This window comes from Parambassis ranga, chromosome 24, assembly GCF_900634625.1.
Source record: "Parambassis ranga chromosome 24, fParRan2.1, whole genome shotgun sequence".
NCBI classification, from domain to species: Eukaryota; Metazoa; Chordata; class Actinopteri; family Ambassidae; genus Parambassis; species Parambassis ranga.
In genome coordinates, this window is record NC_041043.1 from 9,375,725 (window position 1) to 9,392,967 (window position 17,243).

Sequence of the window (17,243 nt, forward strand, 5' to 3'; positions counted from 1 at the left end):
CACTGACTGACATTAATTATATGGTTAAGCGCAACAGGAGCAAAGTTTACCAACCGTATGGCCGAGGTCCTGCTCCCCACAGGGCTTACAGGTAGGGGTCTGATAACAGGGAAGAGCGCCTGGCTCCTGACACGGGCACCATTTTGTATCACACCGCGAGGAACTGAAAGAAAGAGAGAGGAAAGGACACACAAAAACAAGCTTTAACAAAACACACACACAGATCCATTCAACGTCAGTCACATGCAACACACAAATCAGTTACAAAGGAGAGAGGACAAACAGAGGGAGCTTCTCCAAAACCCGATTGGCCCCTCGATAAGACACTGGGAGCAGCTCAATGAGCATTCACTGACCATCTGAGGGGGCCAACAGGGCAATATTGATGAGCAAGGCAAGGTTAAATTGAGCGGGAAAGCGTCATAAATGAGTTAAGGCCGCTGCGAATCATTCAATTACCAACGACCGCTGGGCTCGGCTAAATCTAGCCTGTCTGATGCTGAGGGCTGAACAGCAGCGTCTGGGACTTAAAGGGCTATCCTGCAGATTTTAACATTAGAAAGACATCTTAGTTTGATATAACAAACTAAAGTGTGGGTGTGTGTGTGTTGTTTCATGCTAAGTCCTTCTTAAGTTCTCTGGTCATCATTCATCTACCCACCCAACAATACAAAACATCAAGATATTCATTTTTGAGTTATATAAAGCAGAAGCAGCAGGTGCTCAGTTGAAAACTGAAGGCCAGAGGACTGCCTTTGCTAATGAATTTTCTGCTGATCTATTAATCAATCAATTAACTAATTATCCTGTTCTAATTTAAGTGTTTGTTTTTAAATTATTTTTGTTACACCTGATTATTTAGCTGTATTTAACAGCTTGAAGTAATGGTTCACATGCACACAACCTGAATGAATGAAGAATGGATGGATGGATGCGGAAAAAGAGGCAGAACAACGGTTAAAAGTTTCATGGAGCCCTTTTATGGTCAAAAAGTCAATAACCAGGCCTCACCAGTAAGGCTGTGCTAATGGATTATTTCAAAGTAATCAAAGAACCTGACAGGACAATTCTACGTATTCCAATTAAAAAAAATACATGTGAAAAACCCAACTGGACTTCACCGAGTCGTGCTTCCTGTGATCGAGCAGGACAAAGATTAAATCAATCAGGTCTAAAATCCAAGCATTTGATCTGTTTCTTATCGCCTGCCACTAAATTATAATATGAATGGTCCAAACTACAGAGAGGTCACTGAAGGTCACCCAGATGCAGACTGGGGCACACAGAGACACCTTCCAGAGACAAAGAACCCTGAACCACACAGCCGGGATAATGGTCTGGCTTTGGAACAAATCCCTGAATATCCTCGAGTGGCCCACTCAAAGCCTGGACTTGAAAATCTGTAGAGAGACTTGAAGATCACGGTTTACGCTCCTGAACCTGACAACTGCTAGATGCAAGACTTAAAGGGGGACTTTGCAGAATTTAAACACTTGTTGTTGGAAAGGATTAAACCACCAAGACACAGCATCACTGTTAGTAGGCTGCAGAAGTTCTAATAGGCAGGCAACCTATTTTATTTTACTAGAAGTCCTAACCGGCAACAGGCTGGACTTTATCTTCAAGATACTCTTGACAGGTTATTGATTAACATTCAAAAACATGACTTTGGGATAACCTTTTATATAGACTGTATATAAGATATATCTTTGATAGGGAATTCAGGTGGTTCACATGCAGGTGTAATCTCAACATTTTATAGTCTAGAACTAACAAGAAAAACAACAAAGACTGCAAAAACATCAAGGTCAAAGTGTCCTTTAGCTTCCTGTTTGCCTAAAGAGTTTCAGAAATACTGAATGGACTTTGGCAGACTAGAAGGAATAGAAGGAAGACCAATATATAAGCTTTCAACATAAAAACTGCTGAGAGGAGAGGGGAGGAGAGGAGAGGAGAGGAGAGAAGAGAAGAGAAGAGAAGAGAAGAGAAGAGAAGAGAAGAGAAGAGAAGAGAAGAGAAGAGAAGAGAAGAGAAGAGAAGAGAAGAGAAGAGAAGCGCAGCCAAAGGCCCTCATTATTCAGGCCTGGCTGCTCACCACAGCCATCCCTGTTCACTAAAACAGCTGTCATTTTCATCTCAAGGGTCAGTTTGTATTTCTCACAATGATGACCTGCTGTTTGCTTTTGTCTGCCGCAGAAGCATTTGTTAAGGTGCAGTTGTTGACACCCGTTTACCACAGCATCAACACACTGTAGCCATTTTTTAATGGTTTTAAATCTCAGCCCATACAGTATATTTATGATTAATGTTACGAGGGATAATTTAATTCGCCCTAGGAACCACAAACTCATTAAAACATACAAGATGTCATGACGAAGGCCCCCCAGAAAACAATCTTGGCTAGTGCTGAAACACATACACACACACACACACAAGATGAATTATGATGGGCCTGTTTGTGGTTTTGTCGTCGTGAGTGTGTTTTGTAGCTCTTCCCAGGCCAGCTGTGTCCATAGTAATCTTATTGACTCCAGTTAGTGTGGCTCTGCCCCTGATATCTCCAGCTCTGCTCTCCATAACCTTATAAGTAAGTCCCTGCACAGAGTCTCTTTTGTAATCTTGATCACTTGCTGCATGGTTGTGTGTGTGTGTGTGTGGGCAGTGCATTAGGTCTCCCTGGGTTGACATGCACCCACCCCTCCCTCCCCACCTCTCACTCCAGTCAGGCTTTAGGTTGCCATAGCAACGGTTCCAATTCCACATGCCACAGAGTGGTAGATCATGCATCAGAAGAGAAAATGATAGTGAGGAGAGAGAGAGAGAAAAAGGGGAAAGGAAATACCAAGCACTGTTTGACATGGCCTCTCATAGCTGGGTCCACTACTGTTTACCTGAGATTCACACACACACACACACACACACACACACACACCTCCAAAGTATAAGCACAGACACCTTTCCTTTTATGTGCATGTCCTGTATCTTCACCTCCTCACTTTGCTGATTACATTTCTCAGTAAACCCTTGTTTTTGTCCTTTTAATCCCATCCTCTGTTTTTTTTTCTTGCCTCTGTATTGATCTTGCCGTCTATACATAGTAGTGGTGACTCATATCTCCAACTGAGCATGCATGCTGTCTCTGCAGGTAAAAAGCCTGGGACATATGCTGTGGAGATGAGGTGACAAACTAAGCTGAGAAAGACCACGCAGTACTCCCAAACCCTGTCCTCACTCGCTGAGATTCCAATACATTTTACAAGCTCAAAGCAATAAAAAAAAACAACATTTGGGCTGGTAGTAGAAAGCACAACCGGCTGAGGAAAAAAAAAATCTGTATGAACAGACAAGAAAAGGTGTCTGTTCCTTTTTCCTAGAGAGAAAATATCCTCTAGTCTTTTCCAATGTCTGGTCAGCTGCTCCTCTTCCTTTTCTGTCTGCTTCCTACATCTTTGCTTGCCACCCATCTCCCTGCCTGTTTTTCCAGGGCAACAGAAGCCCTCCCTCCCCTCTCAGCTCTCGTGTGCCGTACACACACTTCTCTGCTCTCCTGTTAAATGAGTTCCACATGGCCCTGCCGACTGCAGTCTCCGCACGGCCGGCAGAGGAGCGCAGCTTACAGGCAAACATTTACACACACACACACACAGTGCATCCAAAGGTTCAAAGGTCACTCCCAACAGACCTTGAGAATGCAACCGTTTGAAAGTGGCCTCTCACTCAGTCAAAACACCCCCACCTCCCCTCCACCCTGTCTCTCTGCCTGCTTGGCTGTTGCGAGTTAAACTGAGTCTGAGGGCAGGATGCATACTAATGCTGTCTGACTGACTGGCTGACTGACGGACTGGATTGCTGGTGGGCTGAAGTTGCTGGCAGTTTAACTGGATGGCTAACTGGCTTGTCTATCTGACACTCCAGCTGAGTGTTTAAGTGGTTGGCTGACTGACATGTGTGACGACTTGCAGGAGGGGCAGACAACACAAAAGCAGCACTTCATTACTGTAACTTAATAAGCCTTTTAAAACAGGTACACACAAATCAAACTGAATCAACACATTTTTTTTCTTCCTGTCACTCCACTCACGTCCCCATCTGCTCCTCTAAACCTAGTCTGATATGCATGTAGCCAAAGACCATGATTTTTTTTTGCTCCTTGTAAATTTTTGACTTGTGCTGCTTTGAAAAATTAAAGGGTCATTCCTTTAAAGTTCTGTGTGCTCATCACGAAGAAATACCAGAAATCCTGCACGACAAACATGATGGGTGAAAACATGCACTGTATAAAAAGATGGACAAAGCCACGAGACTTCACTTAACGGTTTATGGACTGTTGTTTCGGCATCTTGAGTTTTTGATACTGGGTGAGAATGTAATTGGCTGAGAGGATAGAGGGGTGGAGCTGACAGCCACAAAGCACAAGTGTTAATGACTTGTTGTGTTAACTGACGTAATAAATCCATCATTTTTTTCAAGGGTATCTATTCCCTGAAAAGAGTTTGATTTTTTTTTACTCAGGTAACCTGTTAAAATAGGTGATGACTCCAGAAATAAAGAAATAAAGCAGGATGAAGGCCACGACTATTCATCAGTGTATCTTTTACTTTTAAATTCAACACCAAATGAACATCTTTTGAGGACTTCCTGTGAACAGAAATGGATTCAATTTCTGAGAGATGTAGGGACAGAATACCCTTTCACACAAGCCAGCTGTTGCTGTTGCAGTGTGTTTTTTTTGTCCACTGTAAAAGGTGCTTAAAAAATGGCAAGTCTATATTTAACTCCATTATCATTGCTTGTATTATGTCTCTATTGCAGTGCTGCTTGTTTTAGTGACTAATATGTCTGTGTAATAATAGAGAGATAAACTCAATACCAACCGCAACCTTCAAAGTGACTGTGATGCTGCAATTAAACATTTAACAGCAGGTCAATTTTTCTATTGACTTTGATACACCCGTCCATTGCAGCTGACAGATTAATGAAGCCTTTGCAATAATTCTAAATTAATACGGCCAAAGTAAGTTTCCTCTTTAAATGATAGCAGATAACCCGAGAACTTAAAATTAAAAAAAGATCATGTAGACCAAGCAGATCCTCTATAATTTAGAGCTGTTAGATGCTGAACTTTGGGGCTTGTGGGAGCACGGTGACAGGTTGTGTTGAGGACTCCCTGCCATTGTCCTTGTGAGTCCTCCTGAGCTGCTGCTGGGTCACAGGGAGAGGCAGATTTCAGCCCACATCAGCTCAGAGCTGAGCAGCTCTGAAAGCTCTGGGAATGGGAGATGGAAGTAATAACCAACAGCACTAACAGCTCCTCTCTCTCTCTCTCTCCGTGTCTCTTGTCTTTGCCTCTGGCTGTCTGTCTGTCACAGGTTTCTTCCTCCTCACTGCCTCTGAATATCACACCTGACCATTATTCCATCTCTCTTTTCAAAAACACATTATACATTAAAAAAGTTTCCTCTTGTCACATGTGGACTCCCAAGTCAGCCTCTTCCTGACTCTCTCTCTCTCTATCTCTCTTACTCTCTATCCGTCCATCTGTCCAGCTGCTCAGACACATCACTCAGACTGTGTGTGTGTCTAGAGGGAGTCCAGGTTTTCAGACACTCTCTCCAACCTCGGCTCCTTGACCATTACTACTCCATTATCAGCGGCGATGGAGGGCGCGCCGCAGACGCCTAATGTATCCATTTCCCCCTCCATTTAGGACTCGGCAGCCCAGCGAGCTCCCGGAGTGCTTCCCTGATTGGGATTGAATGTCCATTTAAACTGCCGTCCAGCCACCAGGGAGGAGGTCATGGAGGGGCGTGGAAGAGGAGGAGAGCAGAGGAATAATGGGAAATATAGGGAAAAGGAAGTGAATCAGAGTAAAAGAGTGAGAATGTTGTGTTGAAGGAGGGGAAGGAGGCAAGCGGACTGCTCCCTATAGCCTCTGATTTGAAGCACAGATTTTCTTTTTCTTTCCCTCTCTCACTTGCTGTGTCTCTATCACTTTTTTTTTTTTTTTACAAACTTTCAAAAACGCCTCCATAGAAAAAAAGCGTTCCTTCTTTGGCATAGAGCCAAGTGTCAGAACTCAGCACTCAGTATTCTCAAGGTGCGCTTCTAAAAAGAGGGATTTGGAATTGAGATGATTGGAGTTGGCACATCCGTAGAGGGTGGAAGAAGAAGAGGGAGGGGAGAAGGAGAGAGAGGAAGAGAGTGAGACAGAAAGAAAGAAAGAGGCGGGAGATCACACAGACATACACACAGCTTGTGGAGGTGAAACAGTACCTTGTAGGAGAACTCCTCCGTTCTTTCTGAAGAGGGGACTCCCCGACCACAATGGAGGACTAGAAAAAAAGAAAGACAGGAGAGGAGAGGAAGAGATGGGGGAGGGAGGGAGGAAGGTGAGACAGCGAGAAAGAGAAAACTGGTCAATCATTTGATCATGTAGCAGCAGCCAACAAACCCAGCCGGCTTCATCACGAGGCAGATAGCAAGGCAGGAATTTGAGCCCATAAGCCAGTGGTTCTGATTATAGTGATTAGATTCCCGGGTGTCCCACTGTTGCCATTATTCCCTGTGATTACCTCGGAGAATTACAGCCTCGACGCTGTAGTCCATGGGGGTAATTTCTCATGACAGCCCCCCACCGCCCGCCACTGGTCCATTCACACACACATTCGAAAAAAAAAAATCATCAACACACACACATTTAATGCACACTCATGTAACACCGACATGCTTAAAAGGAGATGTGAGCACACTTTAAAGCGCAGGCTGCCAAAACACACACAGAGGAACACACAAAGCCAGAGACTCAGTTTAGGTGATCATTGCACCACTAATGAGGGAGGTAATGACAGCATTTCTCACATAGACGGAGATATCTTCACTCACACTCTCACACACAAGGACAATGGATACAGTTCTGCTGGCGAATCTATAATTTTAAGACAGACGGCAAAAGATGGAGAGATAAAGATGGAGAGAGAGAGAGAGGGAGGGAGAGAGAGAGAGAGCAAAGAGCAAAAAGGCTGCAAGAGCTTTTCCAGGTTGAGTGGTCTTTAGCTCCCCATTAGACAGCACGTCTGACTGCTCCTTCCTTTTTCTTTCTTTAGCCAGACAGGCTGTTCTCAAACACAGTCAGTGTGTCTGACAACATGGGTCTTGGTCATATGTACACACACACAAACAAGGAGAGAAAACACCTGGGGATGCTGTGAAAAAGCAGCCCACTTGTTTCCACTCATCAGGAGAGTTCCCTTTGTAATGTGAGTTGTGTTTTATGTTCTGTTAAGCTGCTGAATGAGAGGATTTAGACGTCTGCACTTGTGATGCGGCTCTCACCTCACCAGATGCAGGGGAAAGATGGACACACACACACATACACACACACACACAGTAAAGCAAAAGCAGCGAACGCAAATTTCAGCCCTGAGCCACCTGCTGTTGCCATGGAGAGTTGCCACATTGCGTTGCCACGGCGATAACATATTTTTCCTGCGCTAACAGCCTGTCTGTTTTCCCTACCACCCCACCCCCCACCCATCTCATTCCCCCTTTCTCACTCTTTCTTTCTGTCTCTCCTCCCATCCCTGCTCTCTCTCTCTCTCTCTCTCTCTCTCAACAAATGGCTTCACAGCGCGACAGCACCTGACTTATACTACATGTGTTGCCATGGCGGCGTTCCCGTTGCCAAGGCGACCCTGTGCATTTAATGTTGTGGGCGAGGGGCTAAACTCGTAGCAGACGCTTGCTCTGCAGCACCCCCCTCCCCCAACCCCACCCCAACCCAACATCTTCCATCATCCATTTTTTTTCCCATGTTTTTCCTCCAAGAGAAGAAAGAGGAAGAGTGGAGGAAAAAGGAAGAAACACAGAAATGGAGAGAGGAAACAAGGAGAGATGCTCCTCCCCAACCCCCCTGAGACACCCTCCTTCCATCCATTCCTCCCTCCCCTCTTCCTCTCATCCAGATGCTGATGGGGTGTGAAGGAATGCACCATGGAGCTGACCTCCTACCCAGCATGCTCTCTCTCTCTCTCTTTCTCACTTCGTCTCACACACACATATTATTACCTATGTCCACACACACTCATTAACAAGAGCATGCACAGGATACACCACAGACATTTGTACTGAAAACTGCACACACACACACACACACACACACGAGCTAACTGCATGTGGGGGGTCGACCCGTGCAGTGTGAGTTATTATAGACCATGAAAACCAAAAGGTGTGAGCGACAAACAGCAGAGGACAAAGAAGCGCCATTGCACTCGCTCCACCTCACCTCAGCCCACCCGACTCCTCAGCCCCTCACTCACCTCTCCTCTTTACTCTGCCACTTCCTCTCTATCCGTCTCTATCATTCTCTGCATTCATCTTCCACTCCAGTGTTCTATGGAACTGCTTGAGACAGTCCTTGACCTTAACATAATAGACATGCTGTGCAACCATTCACAGTCATTACACTTCATAACATAATATTCTTGTGAGGGAGTGCTCTTGAGAGATATCGTGCTATATTGATTGGACTTGAGCTTCAAGATAGGAAACTGCTAATTCCATATTCTAACATAGACATCAGCAGTACATCTGTACAATGTCTTGTGTCCTTAAGCATCAGTTCCCTTTAACTTATATACTTTTTACATTATAATCATCATGTGACACAGATCTGTTTCTCTACAAAAAGTTCCGAAAAAATACGTGCACGTTCACTGATATATAACTAGTCCAGGCAGGACTACAGATGGAGACAATGGAAAGCTTTAGTAAAGCCGGTTTGTCAAATTAAATAGTAAATAATGGACTCTTGTGCCATTATGCGTGTGTGTTTTTGTCCTGCTGTGATCTGCTTCAGTACTTCATGCAGCTTTCAACTCTGAAAGTGAATGCAGTTGTAAATTGTGACCTTTTGCCCACAGTGCTTCTATTGTACATCATAGACTTGCAAAGGGTAATACTAATTACACTTAGTCTTTTGAACTTGCCTGCAGCATTTAGGCGGACCTATCAGCAGAAATAGATTATTATATCTACAACTGAATGTGCAGATCACCTTCTGCAGATCCTGGACTGTTTCTACATTAGCCTGAAACACAAGCTCCAGTTAACTGTCATGTTTCTGTGGTAAAGATCCTAACAGGTTCCCTTAAAAGGACCATACTATGAGTGGCTCTCATGTTTTAGCCTATAAGCAGCACATAGTGTAGATGCTGCTGCTGCTCTGCTTTACATTGCTTCTGGCTAATTTCTAACACACACCATAAATTCTTGCATTGATTTTCTACCTTCAGTGCTGCTTTCCATTAAGAACAATGTAAAAGACTTCCAAAAATGCCTGCTTGTTATTTAATCATCTGTAACTATAAGAAGGCGTCAAACGTTTTATTAATATTGTAAAACTCATATCAGTCTGGTCAATCTTTTGATAATAAAGTGTGTTTAAAGGTGCCCTATATCTGCTCACAACACAACAAATGATACAATCAGTGCATAAAGTGAATGAGACCGACTGATGCAGTGATTATTATTAATTAAGTAATTTCATTTTTTATTCAAAAACTTCTAAAGCGCTTCTAGCTGCTGGTTTCGTTGTCGTGTCTTATTGTAGTGGAAGTGTCAGATTACAGGGACCTGGGAAGGACGTTTATAGACCCAATAATTAAATAAGTGAATAGTACATTCTCTGCAGGTGCAGCATCACCAGCGACCTCCAGCTCCTCTCACTTACTCTCCTGTTTCCCACTGTGTGTCACAATGCAAATGAACAACCTCCCCTCTTTGCGCCCCCTCTCCCCCTCCCCCCCACACCCATACTCCGACCTCTCCTCACTGCACCCCCCACCACCCCTTCCATGTTCCGACTCTAGCCTCCAATTTGTTCCACTTCCCCATACCTCATTGTTCAAAATGACACTTTTACATTTTATGGTGAACCAATTATTCTGTCTTACACAGTCCGCTGGCTCTGCAAGCCAACCTGCCCGGATCAGCTGGGGAGTGGGGTGGAGGGCTGGTGGTGGGGTATTCAGAGAGAGAGAGAGAGAGAGAGATAGAGAACAGGCAGAGGGAGGAAAAAAAAGACGACTAATAGTACCTCTCTTTGACATATCCACAGGGATGGGCAGAAGAGCTGGAAACTGAGATGTTAGCAAGAGGAGAGGATGGAGGTGGCTGGAGAAGAGGTCATGAGAGGAGAGGAAGAGAATGTGGAGGAAACAACACAGGTGGATGCTGCTGTGCTGTTGAGAGATGTGCGCGTGGGGAACCAGAGAATAAAGTGAATGTAGACAAAGGAGGATTTAATTGAATGATAAAGTGATAGAGAAAAAGTGAAAAGAGTGGAAAGAGAGAGAGGAAATAAATCACAGCAGGGATAAATAAAGAAGATGGAGTATACTGGGTGCCCCACTAGTTGTAATGTATGCCCGAGGATGAGCAGGAGGGTGTGTGGGATATTAAAAGAGGAGACAAGGAGAGCGAGATGAGCGGAACAGAGCAGCGTTAGGAAGCCGGAGGAAAGGCGAACCAGAGGGGAAGACAGGAGAGGCTCGGACGAGGGTGAGGGAGTGAACATGTGGGGAGGAAAAATGAAAAAAAAGATAAAAAAAGGGCAACGCAGTGAATTTACCTGTGATGTGCCTGAGGGGGAGGGAAGGTGGGAGGAGGGACGGGAGTGTTGTTGCATGAAAACAGCATGCAAAAAGATTTAAGGAAAGGATGGAGCAGGTCAGCTATATAATGCCTGCAGCAAGTGGGAGGAAAGAGTAACAGATGGAGAGAGAGGATGGAGAGGGTGAGTGCAGCGGATGGGGTTTTATGTTATATGTGGATATTGGCACTGCAGTCCCCGTTTAAAGATCCTCATTCATCAGATATATAACAGTTTAAAACACTCAGGACAATTTAACCTGAGAACTCAAATTCCTTTTCAGTCCATGCTCGAGCAGCAAACAAACGGCATCCAAGTAAATCGGGAAAATACACATAACGTTTATGCAAATGTGCACATTCTTTGGGAAATTTCAAGAAAGGCTATCGCATCTGAAAACAACAATCATCAAGTCTTAGTTTTGTTCATAAAAAGATAAAAGAGTAGCTCCATAGTCAGACATTGTGCATTTTGTTGTGTTGTAGCCTTTGTTGGGGCCATGCAAATATTGTGTTGGACTAATCCTTCACTGGACACATCCCATGTGTGTGTGTGACTGGCCTGCAGCAACATGATCACATGATCACAAATCCACTTTTTTATGTGCTGCAGCCTGATATGAGGATGACGCTGATGAAGCCCACTAGATGATCTTAGTTGGTGTAACAGTAAAGTCGGGTATAAGTTTTGACCTCTTCAGAAGTTTTTTGCCTGTTCGTGCATCATGAACACAACTGAACACAACTGAAGCTGAACCCTCAAAGCCAGTGTCCCTGATCTGCGCTCACAAGGACAATTTTAAGGTCCTGATGTCAGTAAAAATGTAATCTGTACCGTTATGGTTACATAAAACATAACTAAACTTGGGGAGAGCATGTCACTAAAGCAGCACACACAAAAATGAAGACAAAAAGTGTAAACAACCCACATTTTTAGGGGTGAATGCATGTTAAGTGTCACACGGGTCCATAACCAAAGTCTAAAACTGAGCTTGAGCTTGAAACATCTTCATCAAGGTTCTCTTCACTCATCCATACTAAGACTGAACCCGTTCATACAACTCCACTTTTTCTACATCTTTCCATGTGAAGGATGGGATGGAGCATTAAAATGTGTTGAAGTGGCCCAGTCATTGAGTCGTAATGTCACAGTTAAGGCACTAAAGTGCTGCCAATAAGAAAAGACTCTGAGAACTGTTTAATCTCAAGTATGAATTAAATAAAATACAAAAAGTCCTTGAAGACAAGTGCAGCATTTTTATAATTAGCCTAAATTAACCAAAGACAACTTCAGCTTCAAAAACTGTCTTCCTCTCTTTGTGTAAACACTGAAAACAGAGCGATCTTGTTTGAAATAACTTCATTATTTGAAAGTGACAGCTTGAGCTAAGCTCATCATGGCATGTTGTTAGCGTGCCTGCTGCTTAAAGCTGATGTGTGTAACATACATGGTAAAGATCTGCTGGGTCATGTCTTACCTGTGGTGAAATGTCTGTGGAAGGGTGGGTGGGGAGGTGGAGGGGGTGGCCAGGCCAGGCGAGTAGGGATGATACGGCGTCTTCTTCAGCGCCTGGATGAGGTTGTGTCTGTACTCTGGGTCTATGGACCACAGAGAGCCTTTGCCTATGCTCTGAAAGAAAGGAAGAAAGAAATAAGTCAGTGCGGGAAGGAACACGAAAGCCGTATCAGAGAGTTGTTATCGGGCTCCACAAAACTCATCACAAGCAGCACAGCGCACTGAGCCATCAGCTCCAGAGCCCAAACACAAGCTCAAAGTCCCGACCTTGTGCTGGAGTCTTATTTACCAAACCACCTGTGCACACAACAATTCTGCATTCACACTGAGAAAAAGGACCTTGAGCAAAACAACATTTCTGTGCATCTGCTGGCTCAGAAACATCAACCACACAAACACTCCCATATTCACAACTCAGATAACAGTCAGAGGAATGAGAATTAAAACACCCTCAACGCCACCTCACTCCATATTTTCCAGCCCTTCGCTTCTATTTCTTTCTGATTAAGACACAAGAAAACTCTTTAACTTTTTCCACTCCAGAGGCGATGATGGTGTGTATTTTTAGATCAAAGCTGCTTCCCCCCTTACCTAATGAAGCTGTCGGCTCCCAATCTGAGTGAAACCAGCCTATAGATTATAGAGAAAGGCCGCCATGAAGATACACACTCACTGTCTCTATCGCTCAGAGCCGTCTCCAGGCTTTCATCTGCCTTGTCATCTGAACGCGGCAAAATCGGGGGTTTGTGTACGGCAGAGACGACGAGAGAGAAAGAGAACAGAGTAAATATAAAATTAAAGCCTTCTTGCCTCGTGTTCAGCTCACTTTGTAGTGCTCTGTGATGTGACACAGGTACAGGCTACGGGGTGGGAAGATGTCATGACTGTGGACTTCTGATTTCTGCAAATATGCCAAGGAATCTATTAAGTGGGAAATGTCAGATATGCCAGAGCTGTAATTGGGGACACATTCTTAAACCTGAGGCACATTTAGTATCAAAGGGGATGAGAAATACGCACCACCATGATTCCCTTACATTACATTAGTGGGTTAGTCCAAAAAAAAAAAAATCACCCAAATGATGTAAAATATGTTCATATCTTTATTCAAAGACACGCAACCATGACAAGTATTTTTTTTGCAGTCCTAATTACTTTATGTTCATCTTGAACTGTACCCGTCACCAAGAACACGTTAAAAAGAGGCAAATATTTCTGATATATGACTGAAAAAAAACGGATTAAAAATGAGAATGCTGCCTATTAAATTCAAGTTTTAAGAATGAAACCGGCCATGTCTAATGTCTCTACACTGCAGCCACTGAACAGCTTTTCTTAACCAAATGAAATGAGCTCTCATGAATTCAAGTGTTTTTTTTTTGTTTTTTTTTTGTTTTTTTAAATATGAGAGTTAGCTTTTGTTCTTTGCATGTTAAGCTAGAAGGCCAATATTTTTTTTAATTTAAACAAAAGCCCTGGCTGCAACTGTGAGAAACTGTGACTAAACAACACTGAGTCCAGTAACAATAAGATTTATTTGTATTAGTTGACAGCAGAGCTTTGTGAGAGACTCTGTCCACACAGGAAGCCGCTTTTGCATCGACAGTGTCGATTTTTCTGTACAAATCCTGTGAAATCCTTGATATGCAGAATCTGTAGACAAGGGACAAGATTGTTAGTATTGGAAAGTTTAACCCCATTCACACATTCTGTTTGTTGCAGCTCTATTTTCTGAAATTAGCCTGGCCGGCCATACCAATACAATTTATGAAAAACCTTTCAATGAAATGTTTGTGGAATCCGTCCAGTTCACAGCAAGGTCCAGTACAAACCCTACAGAACCGATCATTGCCATATATACATGAGTCAAGCTAAATGTGATGACTTGAGTACCTGCTCCACTGTAATGGTCTATTGTTGAGACTAGTCTGGCTGTTGTTGCTCTGCCTATGTGACATACTCTGTTCTGATTGGTTCTTTGTCTGAGTTTATTCTGCACCTGTTGGTACTGACCCTAGAAATCCAGCTTAAGTCCACAGAGACCATATAGAACAGAAAAAGAATTAGGATGGCTGCCCAGGCTAGGCTGACATGTATGGAGGCAGAATCCATGCCACTATTAGAAGTTGTTAAGAGAGGCGGATTGACTACAGTGCGAATAACCGCACAATAGAAATCAATTGGACGATGCAACATGGTGGCTTTCTGAAGTGGGCTCAGAGGAAATATTAGCCGGCCTTATTTTAAAGTTCATTCTCAGTATGAAAGTGGCAGGTAAAAAATCAAAACAAAAGATGGGAATCCCATTATTCACTTTCATTGATGAGCTAAATGATCTCTTAGCCTAGATCTCTATTGCTGCCTACACCTTGAAACTTTGGGGCTAATGTAGGTGTTGAACTTTCTATAACCGCAAGGGTCCACGTGACATAAAATCTGTCATCACAAGGTAAACACATCCTCTCCACAGACGCCTTGTCGGCTTGTCTGTGAAGCCACTCAGTCACTGCAAGGGCACCAGGTGCACATTTGTCGGAAAACCACAACAACCTCTGACACTGAAGAGAGGCTGTGAAGTGGTCTGATGCTTCCTGCATCTGTACAGTTTGAAGACAACAAGAAAAAAAAACACAGGAAATTGCCCAGACTTTCTGAAGAGTAGAAAATGTTTGTCGGTGAGACTCTACATTCTTTGCAGTTAAAATCAAATATGGAGGGACACGGTCGTATTTCTTGAATTTCAGTTAGTTTAGGTTAACATTTTATTAGCGCATTTTGAGAGAAGCACTTTAAAAATGAGGTCATGAGCACAGCCAGCATAAAACCAGACGAGAGCTGCCTGTGGACACGGCCCCTTATGGTCCAAAATTAGAGCAGGAGGTCACACATATACCAACCAAACTATATAATGGAAACACCCAAAATCTGCAAAATCTAACAAGTGATGGACACGTTTTTTTTTATGTCACACCGGACCCCAGGATGTTCAACGAGTCAGCAACTGCGTTACAACAGCCACTTGACCTTGCAAGAATACGCTAACGGCATGCGTGTGCACTGTTGATTTGTGTCTCCCTGCTCCTCGTCTGAATCTTTGCATTAGTATGTCAGCAGAGTTGAACACAGGCCATATGCGCAGTGTTTGGCTCTGTGTGTGTGCGTGTGTGTGGGTGAATGTGTGTATGGCGAGTTCCCTAGGGAGTGTGATATTACCCAGCATGGTCTGCTCCTGGGAGTGCTTCTATTACTGCCAGCGACGCCTCTCCTGGAGAGCATGATATTACACACACATACACTCGCTCCCACAGAGGTGACCCCCACTGGGCCAAATTTCCCCTTGCACCTCCAGCCCGACAGCTTTTGTGTATATATGTGTGTGTGTGTGTGTGTGTGTGCGCGCCTACTGTCTGCCTGCTTGCCAGCCGATTAAATCAATGCTCTCTCTCTAGAATTTCTGTCTGCCGGGGCCTCTTGCCTCTGCCAACCAGCCAGCCAATCAAAATGCTCAATCTGTAGACCCCCCACCTTTTCTTCAGTCGATAGGCCAATCACAGGGTACATCTCACAGGAAGGGTCTGTCACCTGGGTTATAGCGGTCGCCTAGGCAACAGGCATCATGTAAGCTTGGAGGCGAGGGAACGTGAAACGGTACCTTTAGTCTGGAGAAAGTTTAGACAAAGGCAACAAAGGAGGTAAACAAGGTCAGACGGGAGTTCAAAGTTTTTGATGGGTTAGAGGTTTAAGGCACATTTCAAGAACATGTCACCTCCACGAGGGCGGAAAACAAGGAGACTAAGGACTGACATTTTGACATTCACCTAGAACTGCCTGTGATGTCCATCCATCCTTTCTTTTCATATGGTCACGCTTGTTTTAATGTGTATTGTAAAATCATAGCTACAAAGCCTCTTTACATATAATTACACTAAAACAAACAAACCATTCACAACTATGCAGCTAAGGAAAAATCTAACAAAGTATTCAAAATAAATGTAGTGATTAGTGAGAATTAAAGGTATTTCATTATAACGAAACAATACTTTAACATGCCTGGGACATGTCATAGTGTGAGTAAAAGACAAAAAAAGAAAGAATTAGAAGCGAGAGGGAGAGAGAGAGAGAGAGAGAGAGAGAGGGAGAGAGGGATGATTGTGTGTTGCTAACATCTGTTTCCTGTGTTATATAAGCTGTGGGGGCTGGTCTCCTTTGGAAATGGGAGATATTAAAAAGTCCTGCTGTCAGTGACCCCGTCGGTAACACTACACCCATGCTACTGTGTTCCTAACAACACTATTATCCACATTTACCTGCCAAACAAATATATTACCGCATGCACCATTTATTATTAAGGTTTTTTTTTACCCTCGCCGTTTACACTTTTATGCAAGTGAGGTACAGATGCAAAAATTTTACAGCAGAGCTAGACTGACCCAGTTTCCAGCTATTGCTATTATGCTAAGCTAATCTAACCAGCTGCACCAGGCATCAAACTAACTCCTACTAAGGAAGCACAGAACAGCATATTGTCCCTTGTTGTCAACATATTCAGTGAAAACAACAAAAACAACAATCAGCTCTTTTAAAAAAAAAGTTACATCTTATTCCTCTGTGCCACAGAGCTCCACTGTTGTCCAAAAAAAACTATTAAAAACACATCAGTGTTGCACTGGGTAACATATTTCTTCAGGACAACAAACACAGGCACTGTAGTTTATTTTTCAGTCATTCCAATAATACCATCCTTTAGCTGTAAACACTCACTGCTACAAAAAAGTGTGTAAATCCTCAGCTGAAAATAGTCCCAGAGAAATGCATGGTTTCCTCTAAAAATATTATGTGTGTATCTTTTTTTTTTAAAGAAGTGAAGATCTCCATCAGTAATAAATGGGTTTGGATATTTTTGTGGATCCTTCAATATGCTGCTTCAAATAATCATTTTTTTCATCATGGCATCCACACACACACTGCAAAAACCCATTTGCGCTGATCATAGCGCCTATTACGAAAGGAAAAAGTAGAATTTGTTTTCACTGATGAAAGGAGTTTAAACACATGATGGCACAGAGCTGTCACTCTGCAC

At 43.4% G+C, this 17,243-nt stretch overlaps 1 protein-coding gene across 1 annotated transcript in view; it reads right to left on the bottom strand.

Moving 5' to 3' along the window:
- The window catches only part of ches1 (checkpoint suppressor 1), a 49,461-nt gene that overhangs the window by 4,918 nt on the left and 27,300 nt on the right, over nucleotides 1-17,243 (bottom strand). The window contains exons 3-5 of the mRNA XM_028397388.1: nucleotides 12,126-12,277; nucleotides 6,274-6,332; nucleotides 55-163 (exon numbers count right to left, since the gene is read on the bottom strand). Of these exons, the coding sequence (XP_028253189.1) occupies nucleotides 55-163; nucleotides 6,274-6,332; nucleotides 12,126-12,277 (320 nt within the window). The remainder of the gene's footprint in view (nucleotides 1-54; nucleotides 164-6,273; nucleotides 6,333-12,125; nucleotides 12,278-17,243) is intronic.